This window comes from Hibiscus syriacus, unplaced genomic scaffold (assembly GCF_006381635.1).
Source record: "Hibiscus syriacus cultivar Baekdansim isolate YM2019G1 unplaced genomic scaffold, ASM638163v2 tig00000144_pilon, whole genome shotgun sequence".
Taxonomy (NCBI): domain Eukaryota; kingdom Viridiplantae; phylum Streptophyta; class Magnoliopsida; order Malvales; family Malvaceae; genus Hibiscus; species Hibiscus syriacus.
This window is the reverse complement of record NW_024061768.1, coordinates 34,187-52,191: the sequence shown is the minus strand read 5'-3', so window position 1 is coordinate 52,191 and position 18,005 is coordinate 34,187. Positions and strand designations below refer to the sequence as shown.

Sequence of the window (18,005 nt, the reverse complement as noted above, 5' to 3'; positions counted from 1 at the left end):
ATACTTAGTTCATCTTAGTAGTATTTGTCAACTCTACATTTCTAACCCCATTTTTTTCTCACAAGCATTTCATCGAACATCTATGCTTCACCTGAGATGACATGTATCTAACATTACACCTTGAATCGTTGATGGTCCCGATAGTCCCTTGGTCGGGTATTCTCTCAATGGACCCTTATTCAAGTCAACACCTCCACAAAATTCAAAGTTAGATTAGAATTTATCATGCATCCCCGACTGAAAAGTTGCGCTGGAAATGAGAAGAGAGAAGCGAAAAAGGAAATTCGAGATCGAAAAGGAATTTGGGTTTTAGAATGAAATTGAGGACTGTGTTGCAAGATTTAAAAGTTGGGGACCTAAATGCAAGCGCCTGAAAAGTTCAGTACCATATTGCAAACGGACTAAATGTTGGAGGACTACCACGTCATCTTCTTCTAATGGCAGTGTAACAACGTCAAACGGTCGGTGACATCGGGGACCATATTGCAAACAGACTAAATGTTGGAGGAGGGACCTAAATGCAAATTTTAAAAAAGTTCAGTGACCATTACTATACTTTACTCTTATTTTTATTTCACTCTTTCAATTAAAATATCTCACTTTCTTTATTTTTTTCGCCAAAATCAGAATCAAAACCTCTCAACATTAGAAATTCTTTATTTTCTGTGGATCGATCTTTCTTCTTTTTACTGTACTTATTTATTATTTATTTATTTTAAGATTAAGGAATTTTTACTATACTTATTTTTATTTATTTTAAGATTAAAGAATTTTTATTTTACAATTATGACGGTTGTGAAGCCCATACAAAGTCACATAGAACAATATGACTGATTCCCCTGAGAGATTAATATATCCGACAAAACATTACATTTCCAGGTACAACTTTTGAAACGTTCTTTGCGAACTGAACTTTTCGCCATCACCTATGCTATATAGCTTACACGAATTTGAATTAAGAAAACAGTATCTGAAAATCTTAGAAGGACAACAGAGGAATAATGGAACTGGAGATCAGTTTGGAATTTCTGGTGGATTTCCATTTTCAGTATTTACAAGGTCACATTTTGCTTGTAAAAGTAAAACATGTGCTCCAGGAAGAATTTCCAGCATGGTGTCTATCTGGTCTGGAAGTTGAGTGTCCTTATGCAGTAGGCAAACATGAAGGCGAAGAATGCTGCAAAGGCAACCAAAACTGCAGCAACTGGTCCCATGAAGTCCGAATCGTAGCCATATTGATCTTTGATATATGATTTAACAGTAGGGTCAGGCTTGATGCCAGGTGCTTTAATGGTGTCTTCGATATCTCCATACTGTGACACGATCAGTCCGTAAACCGTCCATGCCACAGGGCAAATCCAGTAATACCATACCCACCACTTGGGGATTCTCTGAATTTCAAGATAGTGATGAATTTCGTATCAGCTTAGACTGCGGACATTATTAAAAAAATCTCAATTTCTTGTGAAAGAAGTAAACCTACCGGTCTTGGAATAAAGAAGCCGGAGAAGAGATTAAAGAGTGCATAGAAAGCTGCGGCGAAAATAGCTGCCACTTGATGGTTTGGTGTGATGGAAACAGTCATCATTCCATAGAATGTGAAGTAAAGGAAGGAGAAGAAGTTGATGAAAAAAACCAGAAGAACTTTGCTGCCGTCCATTGAAAACCCACCATAGCATACACAATGAGTGTATAGTATGTTGTTTGGACAAAAATGTAAGGTATCTCGCAAAACACCTGCATTCCATATAATTAAATTTTAATCATCTAGCACCTTATATAGGTTAACCATTTGAATTTACAGATTGAACACTGCAAGGGACTTCCCCTCACCTGTGCAAGGGCATAAGGTAACGCAGAGTACATCCCAGCTGCTCTTTCACGATAGAACACTGTTCTTTCAATGGCCACGACTGGTTGAACAGTTGAGCAGTTATTGATTCCGACGAACAAGACAGCAGCATACATTGCCCCATTATCATTGTAAGATCAGTTGTCGATTCCCTGAACCATTGAAGCATCGGGTTTTATTGCAGATACAAGAGAATAAGAAATGTCAACATTATAAGCATGAAAATAGGTACTAACCTTTTAGTGCCGATCTGCCAGAAAATAGTACCGACCATTAGTGCAGAGAGCAAAGTGAAGAAGTATCTGACAAGGTTATAATCTGGACTTCTCCAGTAAGTCCACCATTGCTTCCAAAGGCATGATTTGAATTGACCCCATGTCGATTGTGAGTACTGAGTAGTGAAATAGAGGTCTTTCACTCCCGGGGGTGGTGTGCTTAATTCATTTACTAATGCCTTGTTTCTCCTGTTTCACAGTCACATGTGTTAGCTCCAATCATTAAGAAAGAGGTAAAACAATTGAATTTGTGTCACTATTGCTTATGTCTCGACTTACTGATACAAGGATGATGATTTATATTGTTCGGCAAAGTCCATTCCGAGCCTAACTTCAGCAGCTACGGAGCTCACTTCTAGCATCCAGGTAGCTGGGTTGTACTTGTCCTTAATTTTGGGGATTCCAGGAATGGACTGCAATGGTGAATAAGAGAGGAATCAAATGATGTCTTCTTTTTTGATAGATTAGTGTACTAGATATTGAAGATCATGCTATAGTTACCTACCTCGAAATATTCAATGATCTTGTGAGAGTGTCGACCTACTGGTCCGGAGTAAATCACCTGCCCGCCTCTTTTCATCAGTAGCAACTCATCAAAGGCTTCAAAGATATCAATACTAGGCTGATGAATAGTGCAAACAACTGTTCTTCCTGTGTCCACAGTGTTTCTGACAGTCCTCATAACAATGGCTGCCGCTCTCGCGTCGAGGCCAGATGTTGGTTCATCCATGAAAATAATTGAGGGATTAGCAACAAGCTCTACTGCAATTGTCAACCTCTTTCTTTGCTCAGTTGACAACCCTGTGACTCCTTGCAGACCTACTATGGCATCCTTGAGATTGTCCAATTCTACCAGTTCCATCACTTCATCCACAAAAATCTAAAACACAACAGCATATATTGTTTAGAGACTAAATTAAACAATTAAAGCCATGCTTTATGTCACTGAAAATTACAAAATTGAGACTTCTTACCATCTTTTCCTCTTTGCTGACATCTTTAGGTAGCCGCAGGAAAGCTGAGTAAATCAAGGATTCTCTGACTGTAACTTGGGGCGAGTGAATATCGTTTTGTTCACAGTATCCAGAAATTCTAGCAAAGGTTTCTTGTATCTTGGGGTATCCGGAAATTCTAATATCACCCTCGATATATCCACCGGTCTTTCTTCCCGCTAAAACATCCATCAATGTTGTCTTTCCTGCACCACTGACACCCATCAGTGCAGTCAATACTCCAGGCCTAAATGCTCCGGTTACACCTCGAAGTAGTTGTAACCTGTCCTCTGCAACACCTTGTGCCTTCATTTCCTGTTAAATAACTGTACTTTAGACCATTCTCTACGGTAACAACTATGAGGTTTATGCATTTATTTTGCTTTTTGTTTTGGATGATGAATGTAGAGATAACTCAAACGAGTTGTTGAGAGTGGAAAATGGCTCTTACTGGTGGCATATCAACATAGTAATTAACAGTGTCAAAGGACATTGCTAGAGGAGTGAAGGGAAGAACCATTCCCCTCTTGGGAGCAACACCATTGGCTGCGTCAATCGAAGAATCATTCCTGCTCATTCCGTTGGGGTTTGTCCGACCGCTCATTCTCTGGATTGCCATTTCTCCTAAAAGATTTCATTCGATATAATTAGCATAATAATTAATAATGATAACTGAGTTAAGGGAGAAACAAGATGAACATAGTCCATTTTGTCATGTTTCTTACTTGTATTGTTTGCATCCGCAGAAGACAGAGATCGGGAGAACGAATCTTTGCTTGATTTTGGTCTCCTTAACCTTGGTTCACCCTTAGAACCCTCATTGTTAGCCTCCAGCTCTTCGGCAGTTTCCTCAGAAATTACAGCCTGTGGCTTCCCAAGGGCTATTACGCCAACCAAGAAAATGTACAAGGTTAGCCACCTAAAGGAAAAACACATAGAGACAACAAAAGAGACACATTAGCCTAGCAGAATGTTAAAACTTACGGTTTAGGAACATGAGAGCGAAGGTGAAGAGAACGTTGAACAACACTGTGAAGCCTAAAAGAGCAGCTGCGCCAATCCAATACCAGTTTTTATTATTGGGAACATCAAAGTTCCTTAGCACTTGTACACCCAAACTTGTAACATTGTCCGAAGCCTGCATTATGAACAAAGATTCCGCTTGTAACTTGCCTTCTTTCAAATGAAAATATACATGCATTTTTATGGTCTTTTTGTCTGTAAAAAAATTGAATAACATACCTTTTTGTTCATCCACCTTGGTGCAAATAGTTCATTAACAGTGAAGGCATTGTAACCGTAAGTCAAAGGTGAAACCCAGTAAGCCCACTCCCACCAGTTTGGGATTTCACCTTTTGGAATGATGAAGCCACCCAGCAAGAACACAAGGAGAAGAGTGAGAGCCCCACCTGTGCTAGCTATGATCATTGTTCTGCATATCCCACCAATGAGTCTAAAGAGCCCAGCTGCCATTTGTTGAACTAAAAACACCAACAGGAATGTCTTGAAAAACCTGGCCATAAGTTTAAGGGGTTAGAAAGTTAATACTAGTTTGAGCTATTATTTAACTTGTTGCTCGAGTAAGAGAAAGCTCGAAATCCATTTACCTGCTGGCCTCAGGTGCAAACCCTATTGTGTAATATGTTACTACCATCCAAACGGTGGATTCTAGAATAGATATCGGAACCCGGAGTAGGAATGTTGGCAGAGTGAAAGTCCAGACAGGGTGGAATAGAAGGTCTCTTTGCTTGTAGAACACTGGAAGCCTACTGATCATCAGGGAGAGCTCAGAGAAACCATTGAACATGTTGATGATCATTCCGAACAGAAGCGCACCTACATAGATTGCCGCATCTTGCTCATTCCTGGTGTGCAATTCAGTCCTCAAAAATACCGTTGATGCAATGATTGCCACGATGATAATCTGGACAGTCTTGAAAACGTAAATAAATGAATTCCGCTTAATCAGTAGCCATTCTTTGTCCCAACACGCTTTAAGAAGTTCCATTTTGGAGACCGAGTATTTTTTAAAGGCCAATGCCGCTCGATGACCTCTTGACTTGTCGAAAGGCACGGAGATCTCATTCTCTAATTTCATTCCGACATGGAAACGCTTGAACCTGTTTGAAAACTCAGCTACTGTTATGTATCTGTAAGGTTTACTCCTATCTGCCCAGTATTGCTCTTGGTCCTTCTTTGAGGTAACCTGTCACAGTTTCACTACCTTGTCAGCTTATGTAGCACCATTTTTTTTACATTCTAACTAAACAAAACTAAACCTGAATTTACTGTTACCATGTAAGTTAAAAAATTGAACCAACAAAGGCGTTTTAATTTTACCTCTTGCAAGAAGTCAGCTGTGCCTTTCCTTTCAGGACATCTGAAACCACAACTCTCAAAGAACTCGACAACATGCTCGCGTGGACCCTGATAGACGATTTGGCCTTCCGATAAAAGAAGGATATCATCAAAGAGATCGAAGGTCTCGGGAGCAGGTTGGAGTAGGGACATGAAGATTGTGGCCTCTGTTAGGTGCACAATCTGCTGCAAACACTTTACTATCTGGTATGTCGTGGAACTGTCAAGGCCAGTTGATATTTCGTCCATGAAAAGTGTCTTGGTAGGTCCAACAATCATCTCCCCTATGGTTCATCCAATCATTACGTTATTATCATTAGTCATTGAGAACGTAAAAATGAAATTAAGCTAAAACTAGAGGCATTTGCATATGTGAAGGGTTGGTGGGAGATCAACTTTGAAATTTGGTCCCATGAATGTGAACATTTTGCATTTTACTAAAACTAAACCACATATTAATGCTAATAATCAACCTGTTGTTACTCTTTTCTTTTGACCTCCAGAAATTCCCCTCTGCATCTCGTCTCCAACAATGATATCCTTGCATATGTCTAGCCCCAAAAGCTGACCAATTCAACAATATATGAAAACATTACGTTACCAAAAAGTCCTTTTATCTATCACTGCCATGGTTAATGAGACTACTTTTAACTAGCATTCCTTTAGAAATCTTTATGCAAGTTGGTATTTAGGAAAATTCATATTTTAATGATAAAAATTGTTCACCACCAACAAAATCGTTGAAATTGGAAGAGCAAAGGGCCCATATTATCCACCGACTCTATATAATTGGTGATCGATGGTTGATTTTGTTGAACTATAAAATAACAAAATTTTTCAATGACTGAGGGAAAAAAATATAAGTCAAAAGACATCTGTTATGGTAAATGTTGAACTTCATGCCTAATAACTTACTTTAAGTGTGTAATCGGTGATAAGACTGCTTTCAACTCCTTCCATTGCAGTTGCCTGTAATCCACGTATAATGGTATGAAAACAAATGTAAAACTAACGCACAAATGACAACAAATATTTTGCCTTTGTTTACCTTCATGAAAAGGTCTACATCAGCTTCTGGGAAAATTCCTGCGTCTTTTTCCCTTCTAGCAAGCTCACTCAAGAGATCTATAACAAACAAAACACTTGCGGTTTTGAGTAATTCATCGACAAATTCAGTACTGATCAAATTGTGGTTAAAATATATATACCATATCGAGTGCCAATGCCCTGGCATCTCGCTGAGAAATCCAAGGTTTCTTTGACAGTCATTTCTCCAACATGAACATCATTTTGGCTGATATATGCAGATGTCTTTTTAGGAACAAATTCATTCAGTCTGTATCCATTGTATGTTATTTCTCCTTTAACCTGTGTTTGATTCACCCCCAAGAGGAAGATGAAAATCAGCTATTTTTTCTTTTCCGGTCACTGTTAATCTCGGGGACTTGTGAGAAAACTTCATTAGGATAAAAGTTAAAAAGGGAAAATGATTGATTTGTAAACGACCTTTAAGCTAGGATCCAACTTGCCCGCCAATGCCAGCAAAAGGGTAGTTTTCCCAGAAGAAGGTGGACCTAGTAAAAGTGTCATCCTATAACAAAAAGTAAATATATAAATTACATGTTGAATAAAAACATCATGTAGTGACAGAGTAAACGAAAATATGAAATGAAAGAAGCATTGAGATGATACCTTGATGGTTTAATAACTCCGGAGGCATCGTTAAGAATGGTGAGTTTAGTTGTCTTGGCAAGTCTGATTCCGACCATTCCAAGGACCGACTCGAAGATGTTCCTTGCTGCATTCGGAAGAGAAGGTAGAGCCCTGCTGCCGACATAGCAGTCGGCTTCTATGGTCAAGTGCTCGAACCTAACTTCTACCGTCGGAAGTCGAATCCCAACCCTGTCGTAATTTATCACCAACAAAATTAACCAAAGAGATTATTACATTTTAAAGCCTTGATTTATTACTTAAAATGTTGTTTTAACTTAATTGTGCTATAAGTTCGATGTAAGATTTTGGTTGCCACTTGTAAGAAAGACAACAGAACAAAGATAAGGTTTGATTCCTTCTCTTACCACTAACTGGATTCACAAAAATTCTCCTTTTAATTCTATTCATTTGTCTTTTCAATGATAAAACGTAGTGAAAGCAAGTTTAACATATAAATTATGTAATCTATTTATTTTAATACCAAACTCTAAAATTTAAAATCATAATCTCAAATCTTAAATTCTATATTATAAGGTGTAAATTAGATTTACACCGTGTATAATATATGACATTTTTAGGTTAAGTTGGAAAACAAGAAATTTGTCCATGGAATTAGGTTAACGACACTGAAAGATGGTGAGATGTGCCAACTGAGAATTAAAAGTCGTAGTTCCTTGATGCCTAATCAGGAAGAAAAAAAAGGAGTAAGTAATGAGAGCTGACAGAGTTTTTATAAGGGAAAGAAGAGTAGGAAAATTGGAAACGAAATCGAACTTACTTATCAATCCTGTTTCTAAACTTGCGCAAGAACTTGTCATTGTCCTCCTCGGCAACCCTGAAGAGCATGTCGATGAACTTCTGCCTGTCAGTCATGTCAAGCTTGGTAACGTCGACTGCTCTGTGTTCCACCCTGTGCCCCACAATCTCATGGTCCACAAAGGATTGCATGATGCTGGTTCTGAGGCGATCATAGGTTGGTAGCTTCTCGATGGCGGCCCATTTGAGAGCTTCTTCGTCTTCATCCACTCGGTTACTCCGCTTGGAGCCTGAAAATACATCTTCCATGCTCCAGCTACTCCTGCTTAGGCTCCTCCCTATGCTGCTATGCCCAGTCCTTTTGCTGGGATTCCTTGTTCTCTCTATACCATCCATATTCCCTGGATTCACATGTCAACATTTCTTGTTAATTAACAACCCCTTCTTACGAGACTTTCAATGCTTTGTAAACAAAAACAACATCTGAACGTAAAAAAAAAAAAACGCACCAGCTGTGCTGAAAAAACGAAACAGGGAAACCCCTTCACAAGGATTTTCTCTCGTGTTTTCACAGCGAACAAACAAACAAAAGGAAAACCAATGAATTGCAAGAAAACCAAAGCCCAATTTGGTTCTTTCGTTCGTGTGTGGGTCGTTTGGAATTTATGAAGTTGAGAATCTAAGAGAACTTCCTTGGCTCACTTTGTTTTGTTTTCTTCTTCTTCTCTTTTGTCACCTTTGGTTTACAATTTGCAGACAATAGAGAAGAAGGGTGCAAGTGAAGTCCGTGTCCAGACTGAAGCACAATATTTATAAACACATGCAACTGTACGACAGGCTCCTCATTTTTCAATTATTTTATTTTTGTGTTTAGATTGAAATGAAAAAGTGTAATCCAATATGCAAGAAATACATACATCTCTTCATTAATGAAAGTTGCGGGTGTCCTCCATTTTCTTTGCTCCACCTACCCAACACAACAATTAAATAAAAAAAATATTGTTCGGTTTAGCAACCGACATAAATTGAATCATAATATTATGCGTAAGTGAATTTATGTATAAAAAAATCAAATTTGCTAATAAACCATTAAACATCCGTTTAAGCCTTAGATTTTAATTGATAATAAAGATGAACATATTCAACAAAAATATAAAACATTGGATTTTGCTAAACTAATTAATTCAATATAAATGGTGAAAAGTTAAAATGAGAGACGGTAGGTGGATTTGAATGCGTGTGGTGCAAATTGGGTGCTTATTCTTATTTGCAAGTAGTCGGCCAAGGTTGGCGATTTCTCCTTCTCTCTTTTTTCCAATGACTATTGCACTGGGCCAAACCCTGTCTTTTTCTTTCTTCTAACTATTTATCCTTCTAATTATGTAGAAATACCATATAACAAGATTTAATAATAAAATTACAATTTTAATGACATTCCACTATTGGTTTCATAAATTAGTTCAAGGCATGATGTAAATATGAAAACTTTACAAGCATGATAAGTGAAAACCGAGTTTATTTATTTTAAAAACAAACAAGTTGGGTAATTGCTACATAGAAAAGTATTAAGTGAAGAGAGAAACCACTAAGAAAGTGTGTTGGTCTTCTTCATTGGAATGAAGAAAGCATGTGATAAAGAAGGGTGAATTAGGAGTAGTTGACTCGGTCTTCATTTCTTCTTTGTTCTTTGAAAACGTGGTCTCTTGTTCAACCGGATTGATTGAATCTGCATTATTATTTTATATTAACTTTTTATTGTAAAAATAAACTTTTTGATTAGATTTTTCTGATTAAAAAGAAAAACGAATTCAATTTTCATCCACGTAAAAACACCTCACGTGCGCGAAGCACAAAACTGAATGGAAAAAAGAAAGGAAAAAAGTAAACAAATACTTTGTTTCTATGTATAAAGAGTGCTAAAAGTGTACAAGCGTAAGCCAGTTATGGCTACGTCCAAGAGGATTAAGGTGGTTTATGTTCCCATAATTGGTTCAGACTTGAACACAAACTTTGTTTTTATGTATAAAGAATGCTAAACCCTAAAGGGTGTTTGAATGGAGAAAATATTATTACGGGAATAATCTTTTTCGAAATCATATACCCATGTTTGGTTATAAGCATTCTCACCGGGAGTAATAAATCATTGCCTACAGTATTTTTTTTAGCTTACATTCTTGGGAATCCCATTCATTTGTAAATATTAGGTATTTAACAATTCCCGTCGAATTGGATAAAAATGCCCTTAAAATAAATGAAATATTTCAAAATTACTTTTTCTTTTATGATAAATCCCTAACTTGACTCTTTATCCCTCTCTCCTCTTTCTGTCGTTGCTTAGAGAAAAAAAATTAAGTTCTTCTCCAGTGTTCTCCTTCAAATAAGTGTTCTCCTTCAAATAAGTTTTCTCCTCCTATCTTTCTCTTCTTCTTTTTTAATTAATACTCCATTTGTTCTTGTAATCTTTTGATTTTGTTTCGATTAATGGTCTTTTGTTAAGTTATTTTTACTCTGATTAATTTTTTGATTTAGGTTATTTTTATTTATATAAAAATTAACTGTAAATAAACAAATTTATTTTGATGATTCGATTATAGGTTTGTAACACCCATTTCCCGTATACGTCCCAGTACACGAGTCACATATGTTACATAACTTTTAAAACATTTTCGTATTATAAAATCAGTAAAAAATTGTTTCTATAAATAAAATATTTTAATATAATAATAATAAAAAAGTTCATTAACTAATATTTTGTAAAATAGTCTTAAAGTTCTAACATAATAAATACTACAACATCATAAGTTAAGTACATTTCAGAGCATTATCATAAATCTATTACATGACATCTAGTAATATCAAAAGTAGACATAATTGGCATACAGTTACTGATGAGGCAACCTTTGATTCACGATGTCAGCTGCACTCCTTACTCCGCTCGTACGCTATTACCTACTCGTCAAACCATTACACACTAAGTATTCACTTAGTGGGGCATAATAATATAAAGAGAAAATAACCTCAGTGACCAAAAATCCCATATAATATACGATTTTAACCAACTTTTTCCGGATTTGCCAAAATGACCAGCAAAATCGCAATGCGATCGCTAATTCGCAACGCGATCTCCATTATCGCAAATTCGCGTTGCATTTCGCGTTGCGATAGTTGAAAATCGCGTTGCGATGGTCTACAGTGTCGTTGTGATTTTCCCAATTCGCAATGCGAATAAGTAAATCGCAACGCGAATTGGGAAAATCGCAATGCGATACTGACTATCGCAATGCGATACTTACTATCGCAATGCGATAATACAAAATCGCAACGAGATACTGACTTTCGCAACGCGATTCTGACTTTCGCAACGCGATTTACATAGCGCCATTCGTATTAACACATATTTTTTTTTTCAAATTCCAAACACGAATTTTTTCTTAATAAATCGGAAACTAAACCGTCCACAGTAATCGCAACTCATAACCTCAAACCCAAAATCACAACACTCAGTCCCATCTCCATCTCTCACTCTCTACGGCGAAATCCGACCCCATCTCCGAAGATTTCCGTCCCCATCGCCGGCGAAATCCCTCACAACCATTCACAGTCAAAAATCCCTCACAATCATTCAGAAATGGAAAATCAACCTCCGAGGGTTAGTTTTTTTTTTTTTTTTTGAAATTTTTGCATTATTTTAGGTTTTTCATATTGAGATTGATGATAAGTTTACTGGTAATTTCAATAATAGATTAACAATTTCACTTAGATTTCTTATTAAATTCATTCGATTGCTGCCAATACTGCTAAACTGTTTAGCTTGTGAAGTTAATATTTGTCTTTGTTTTGTCTTTTGGTTGAAGTAATGCAGAAGAAGAATAGTTTCGAGAATGAAAATCGCAACGCAGAAATAACTATCGCAACGAGAGAATCGCAACGCGAAATAAAAATCGCAACGCGAAACCAAAATCGCATTGCGATTTTCATTTCGCGTTGCGATTCGCTCGTTGCGATAGTCATTTCGCGTTGCGATAGTCATTTCCGCGTTGCGATTCTCATTATCTCGTTGCGATTTTCATTTCAACCAAAAGACAAAACAGTGTTGCAAATTTTAGTTTCAAGAATAAACTACTATTTATGTTTATTGTTTTTGGTATATCTTGACAGTGTAGTTTTTTGTATATCTAACTTGGTATGTTTATTGTTTTTGTAGAAATTTTTTTCGGCTTCATTGACATTAAGGAATAAAGTTAGCCTAGCCACTACAATTGCTTCGAAGCTTTCACCTGCACAAAGAAAATTGTTTGAGGAAACCTGCTTCGGGCCATGGCTGAGAGTACAGCATCCGGGTGGAGATGCTAATTTGACCCATTTGTGGCTTCAGACCATGACTAGCGATCTACCCGACAGTATACAACGTGGTGAGGAAGAGATATGGTTTCATTTTCCACCGGCGTATACTTGTTTTGGGCGGAAGGAGTTCTGCTTAATCAATGGTCTACGATTCGGACACGATGATGTAGGCCGGTACACTCGTCATATCACCCGCCCATCATGGTTATCCAGGGTTTTTCCTGATGAGTCAATAGAGAAGCCGAACTTACACGTCGACGACATGAAGAAATTGTTTAATAAGAAAGATGGTTTTACTCGGATGAATGACGTCGATGTTGTCCGAGTATGCCTTCTACTACTTTTGTATGCCGGCTTTTTAGGCAGAGAGTCCAGACAACCTATTCCTCATGAGCTAATATTATTGGTAGATGACCTAAATGCATGGAATCTATTTCCGTGGGGTTCGTATATATGGAAAGCTACCTGGACTAAGTTGTCGTATGCCTTTGATGACCGCAAAAGTTTGCGGGGCGATGGGTCGAAATACACTTTGTCAGGCTTTGTTTGGGCCTTTAAGGTAAGAATTTCTATATAATGTTTTCAAAATTATAATTAATTATTTAACAATTACTAATGTTTGTTATTATATTGTTTGTAGATTTGGATATTCGAGGCCTTTCCCGCCATGAAGACATATGCAATAAAAACTTCAAATGATATTCCCAGGGCTATTTCCTGGAAGAGGAAACGTCTGTTGGATTGGGAAGACTTAATACCATATGCGACAATAATAATGTAAGTTAACACAAATACTATCATATATAAACAAGTTATTAATAGTAGACGTTTAACTTTGTTGAGTTTTTATATTTTTAGGAGGCCAACATTCCATTAATGAGACTGACACCCACGGAGGCTGAGCTTGCCACTGATTGGTGGCAAGCTAGTCAGCGTTTTCTTGATGGCATGAATGATGAGCAACCTCCACTTCCTCCACTTCGAGAGCCATCACCTCACCCAGAGCCATCACCTGATCGACCCGACTATACACCTCTACAACGAGAGCCATCACCTATCCCGTCACATCATCGAGCCTCTTCTCTACCATCACCTCATGATAGGCGACCGGCAAAGATGCCACGACTTCTATCTCCCTATTCTCCACCTCCACGGGATGAGTCAAGGGAGTTACGTGATGAGGTCAATGCCTTGCGTGAGGAGATCGGTACTCTACGCGATAATGATGGTGCATGGCGTGTGGAGGTGTCTACTTTACGTGGTGAGGTTGCCGCTCTACGTGAGATGGTAGTATCGTTGCAGAATGAGGTTCATACTCTACGCAACGAGGTAAGTTTAAGATTTTCCATATTTAACTTGATGATAAATTTACTCGTAATTTCACTTAAATTAACCATTTCACTTATATTGCTTAGTAAATTTATTCGGTTGCTGCCAATACTACTAAACTGTTTATTAACACTGTGAAGTTAGTATTTGTCTTTTTGTTTTGTCTTTTAGTTGAAGTAAATTTATTCGGTTGCTGCCAATTCTGCTAAACTGTGTATTCTTTAACACTGTGAAGTTAGTATTTGTCTTTGTTTTGTCTTTTGGTTGAAAGTTTGAAATATATTTGTCTTTGTTTTCACTGTTTAAATATCATGTCTGTTTATTTACTGATATTTGTATTTAATTATTTAGCGGACCGATAAGGTGGATGCTTTACGTCGGGTTTTTCTTGCACGACAGAGTTCACGCATCAGACGACGTGCACGTGCTATTAAGTCTCCGTATACCCCAATAGTGCGAAGACACCGCAAGAAGAAGCCCGACTCGCCTGTCATCCCTCAAGAGTCCACTCCTATCGTTGAAGAGCCCCCCCTATCATTCCTCGAGAGTCCCCTTCCACCTTTCAAGAGGTCACTGTCATCGTTGAAGAGGTCCCTCCCACCATTCAAGAGCCCGATTCACATGGCGTCATATGTAGGATTCTTGAGAAACCCTCTGACGTGCCAGACATGATGGATTCAAGTTGGCTCTCGTATGAGTTACCGGCCAGTACCATACCGGTATCTGAAGTGGAGAGGAAACAACTACCGGACACAATTCTGGATAACACCCTTTGGGCTAAGACCGCAGTTGATTTTTATCTACATGAGCGGAGCCAGGGGTGTTTCACTGACATATGCAAGCTCAACGATGATATCTATTTGTTGCTTGATCGGTCTTGGTGGGGCGTATTATTAGGGGTCGAAGACAATGGCTATTTCGATGGAGTGGTAAGTCTTATATTTTTCTTATATTTTAATTTGATTATTTTTTTTAAATTTATGTAAGTTACTAATATATGTCTTTTTTTGTAAAACAGCATATCGATGCGTGGGTGTCACGTCTTCTAATAATTAGGAAACTTAAGGAAAATAAAAGAAATACACGATATACAATTATGCCGACGTCTTTTAACGCCGCTCACTTGAAGAATCAACGAGATGAATCATTTGCGTTGGGCAATGGACAAGCTAAACTTTATCCTGCATGGTGGGAGGTCGATAAGGTTAGTGTTTATTTTAGATTGAGTTTAAAGGTATTCATAAATAAGTGCGCAAATGAATGAATTATTACTTATGATTGCAGGTGTTTATCCCTGTTTTGGAACATAAACATTGGCTTCTCGTCGAGCTTCAGATCTCATCCCTTAAGGCAAATAGTATATGACAGCATGATAAATTACATATCATTGGCTGATTTAAGAGATATTATTAAGGGATGGAGCTCTTATTTGGCTAAATTCTTGGATGCAATAAATTATTGGACTCGTTCTGGAAACAAGAAGCCAAAGAAGCTCAATATTACAGTTAGCAGAGACGAGACCGCACCACAACAAACGAAATGACCCAGAGGGGATTGTGGTCCTCTCGTATGCTTAGCGTTGGACCGTTTGATCACAGGAAGTATAAAGTATCTACCTCCCACCGATAGAGATAGAGCTGCAGTAGGCTTGTGGTTTCGGCATTATATGGCTAGATCGATATATACGAGACGCTGCCTACATGCATCCGCGTTATAAAAATGTCCATTAACAATTGGTATGTTTATAGGCTTGTGGTTTGAAAAATATTTGGTTAAGTACCTAGAATTCAATAATTTGCTGTTTGTAGGTTTTAGATGTGTAGAAAGTGTTGTTTGAGCAAATGTTTGGTTTATGCAGGTTAATCTCAGAAGTGAGCTGCGTGAAAATGATGTATGGCTGCAAAAGTTGATTCAATAGTATATGAGGAAATAAGAATTATTGCTTATTTTTTGATTGTTTAATTGATTTGTAAAAGGTGATTTGTAAAAGTTGATTTGTTTAATTGATGTTAACATAATTCTTATTTGTGCTTGTTTAATTGATTGAAATGTAATGGTTGATTTTGTTGATTTCAATCTGCATTATGTTGAAGGCAAAAAGTACTATCGCAATGCGAAATGAAAATCGCAACGAGAGAATCGCAACGCAAAATGAAAATCACAACGAGAGAATCGCAACGCGAAATTAAATTCGCGTTGCGATTTTCATTTCGCATTGCGATTCCCTCGTTGCGATTTTCATTTCGCATTGCGATAGTAATTTCCGCGTTGCGATATACATTAAGATGATTGCCTATTAAGTGATAACAACTGAACAGATCATAGCAATTTTCAAACTCAAGTTACTAATACATGCCTAACTGAAAATGTTAAAAGTTCACACATAAAATCTACATAATACAACGTTTGCATTTAAAAATCACCTAAGTTAACAGTCCCAAAAGGTGAAGCCAGTTGTGATTGGGATTTTAAAGATGATTGCGATTTTGATTGCCTTTTTCTTGACACCATATGAGCTTTGGATTTTGATGATGATCCATATTTTGGTAGAGGAAAAGATGATTGTGATGGCACTGGTGATCCACATGTCAACCTTGTATGACCACTTTCCTTGCACCGACTACATGTCGATCTCTTCTTCTCTTCACCCTTAGACGGTATACGATCGTGACTTTTTGGTCGGCCAGGTAGCCTTCTGTCCATGGCTGGTGGCAAAACTGTTTGTAAGTCATCTGGTATGTCCCACTCAGAAGGATGTGGAATAGGGTAGACAATCTCGGCATAAGTCTGTCGATATACTTCTGTAGTGTAGCAATCCATAGTGTATGTGCTTGAATCATCTTGGTTTAGATGAAGAGCAACTTTTATAGCATGGCCACACAGATAACCAGATGTTTGCCATTTCATACAACTACACGTCCTTGCATTTAGATCAACAAGCCCATTTAAGTTATTATCCAGTACTTCAAACAAAGTGTTTGAACATGGTTCAACTCTCCATGACGTTGACTTCACAACACGTTTCGTTATCTTTTTTTCAGTCCATGGTGTAACACGATGTTCCAATGTTCCTGTAAATTTAAATAAATAATACTTAGTAAAATATATGATAAGTTACGAATTCAAAAAAATAATACCTGCATGGTTTCTTTTCTTGTAGTACCACTGTTGAATAGAGGCTCGAAAAAACTCCATTAACATAGTAATGGGTAATTTCTGGGAATGACGACTTAGAGCGTTGATTGATTCTGCACTATTAGACGTCATGAAACCATATCTTGCTCCAAGTTGATGTACTCTTGACCAACTTTCAAACCCGACATCTTCTAGTGTTTGAGCACACTGAGGCAAAACACGTCTTAAACAGTTTATATGCTTATTGAAATCCATTTCCCGATAAGCTTTTACAGCCTTCCAGTATGTCCATTTGTGCTTTTTTATACCAGCAGACCTTGATTTTATATTTCTATACAAATGAACACCACAAAGTCCATGAAAAGCATCTGGGAAACACCTTCTAACAGCGTTGTCAATTGAGTTTGCCCTATCGGATATGATTGTCAGATTGCTAATAGGACCTATGCAATCCCTAAGATGCCCCATAAACCATGTCCATGAATCAGAGATTTCAGATTTGCCAACCCCGTAAGCTATTGGCAATATCCCATTGTTAGCAGCCATGGCTACTGCTAATAAGTTTACTCCAAGGTATCAACCTTTCAAATGTGCTCCGTCAACTATAATAACTGGGCGCATGCAAGTAATAAACGAACGAATCTACAAAATAATATACACAAGAAATATAATCATTTAAATGTGAAATGCATGTAACTAACAAAAATGAGTCAACAGAATTATATTGATTTACTAACCGTAGCACCAATGGCGATAAACAACAACTCAAAGCGTCCATCTCTATCTGTTTTGATATGAGTTACCGACCCAGGATTTTTCAGCTTTAAATTGTGACAATAAGCCGGCAGTTGGGCAAACGATGCTTCTGGCGACCCCCTCAACAATTCCAAGGCATAACATTTGGCTCTCCAAGCTTGAGAATATGATATACTAATCTTGAACCGAGCATTCATGTCAGTCATAATTTCATGTCTCCGATATACCCTACCATTCAAAAACATTAACTCAGCCAGAAAACCACCCAACACCTTTTTGTTTGCCTGTCTATGGTGAGGAAAAACTTGGGTTTTTGAACATGTATGTTTATCAATAAAAGTCCTAACTTGAAACATTTCGCAATCTTTTATCCTCTTTGCAATCATACGCCACGTACAGTTTTTGTCAATCATACACCTTGTTTCGAAACGATCTTTGCTTGATTTGTTAACTTTTAGTTAATAGCCATCTTCCACACATTTCGTATACAAAGCT

The 18,005-nt window shown here is 37.6% G+C and overlaps 1 protein-coding gene across 1 annotated transcript; it reads right to left on the bottom strand.

Moving 5' to 3' along the window:
* Nucleotides 1-817: 817 nt before the first annotated feature.
* On the bottom strand, nt 818-8,677 carry LOC120134839 (ABC transporter G family member 36-like). Its single transcript, XM_039151253.1, is given in 23 exon segments — nt 818-1,391; nt 1,484-1,632; nt 1,635-1,737; nt 1,834-1,985; nt 1,988-2,004; nt 2,089-2,316; nt 2,407-2,540; nt 2,633-3,007; nt 3,102-3,434; nt 3,571-3,743; nt 3,845-4,000; nt 4,104-4,257; nt 4,362-4,632; nt 4,727-5,325; nt 5,460-5,761; nt 5,951-6,041; nt 6,393-6,446; nt 6,526-6,602; nt 6,686-6,845; nt 6,984-7,068; nt 7,170-7,379; nt 7,969-8,347; nt 8,456-8,677. Coding segments are annotated over 22 exon segments (4,470 nt in total). The 5' UTR covers nt 8,343-8,347; nt 8,456-8,677; the 3' UTR covers nt 818-1,118.
* Between the last annotated feature and the right edge of the window lie 9,328 nt (nt 8,678-18,005).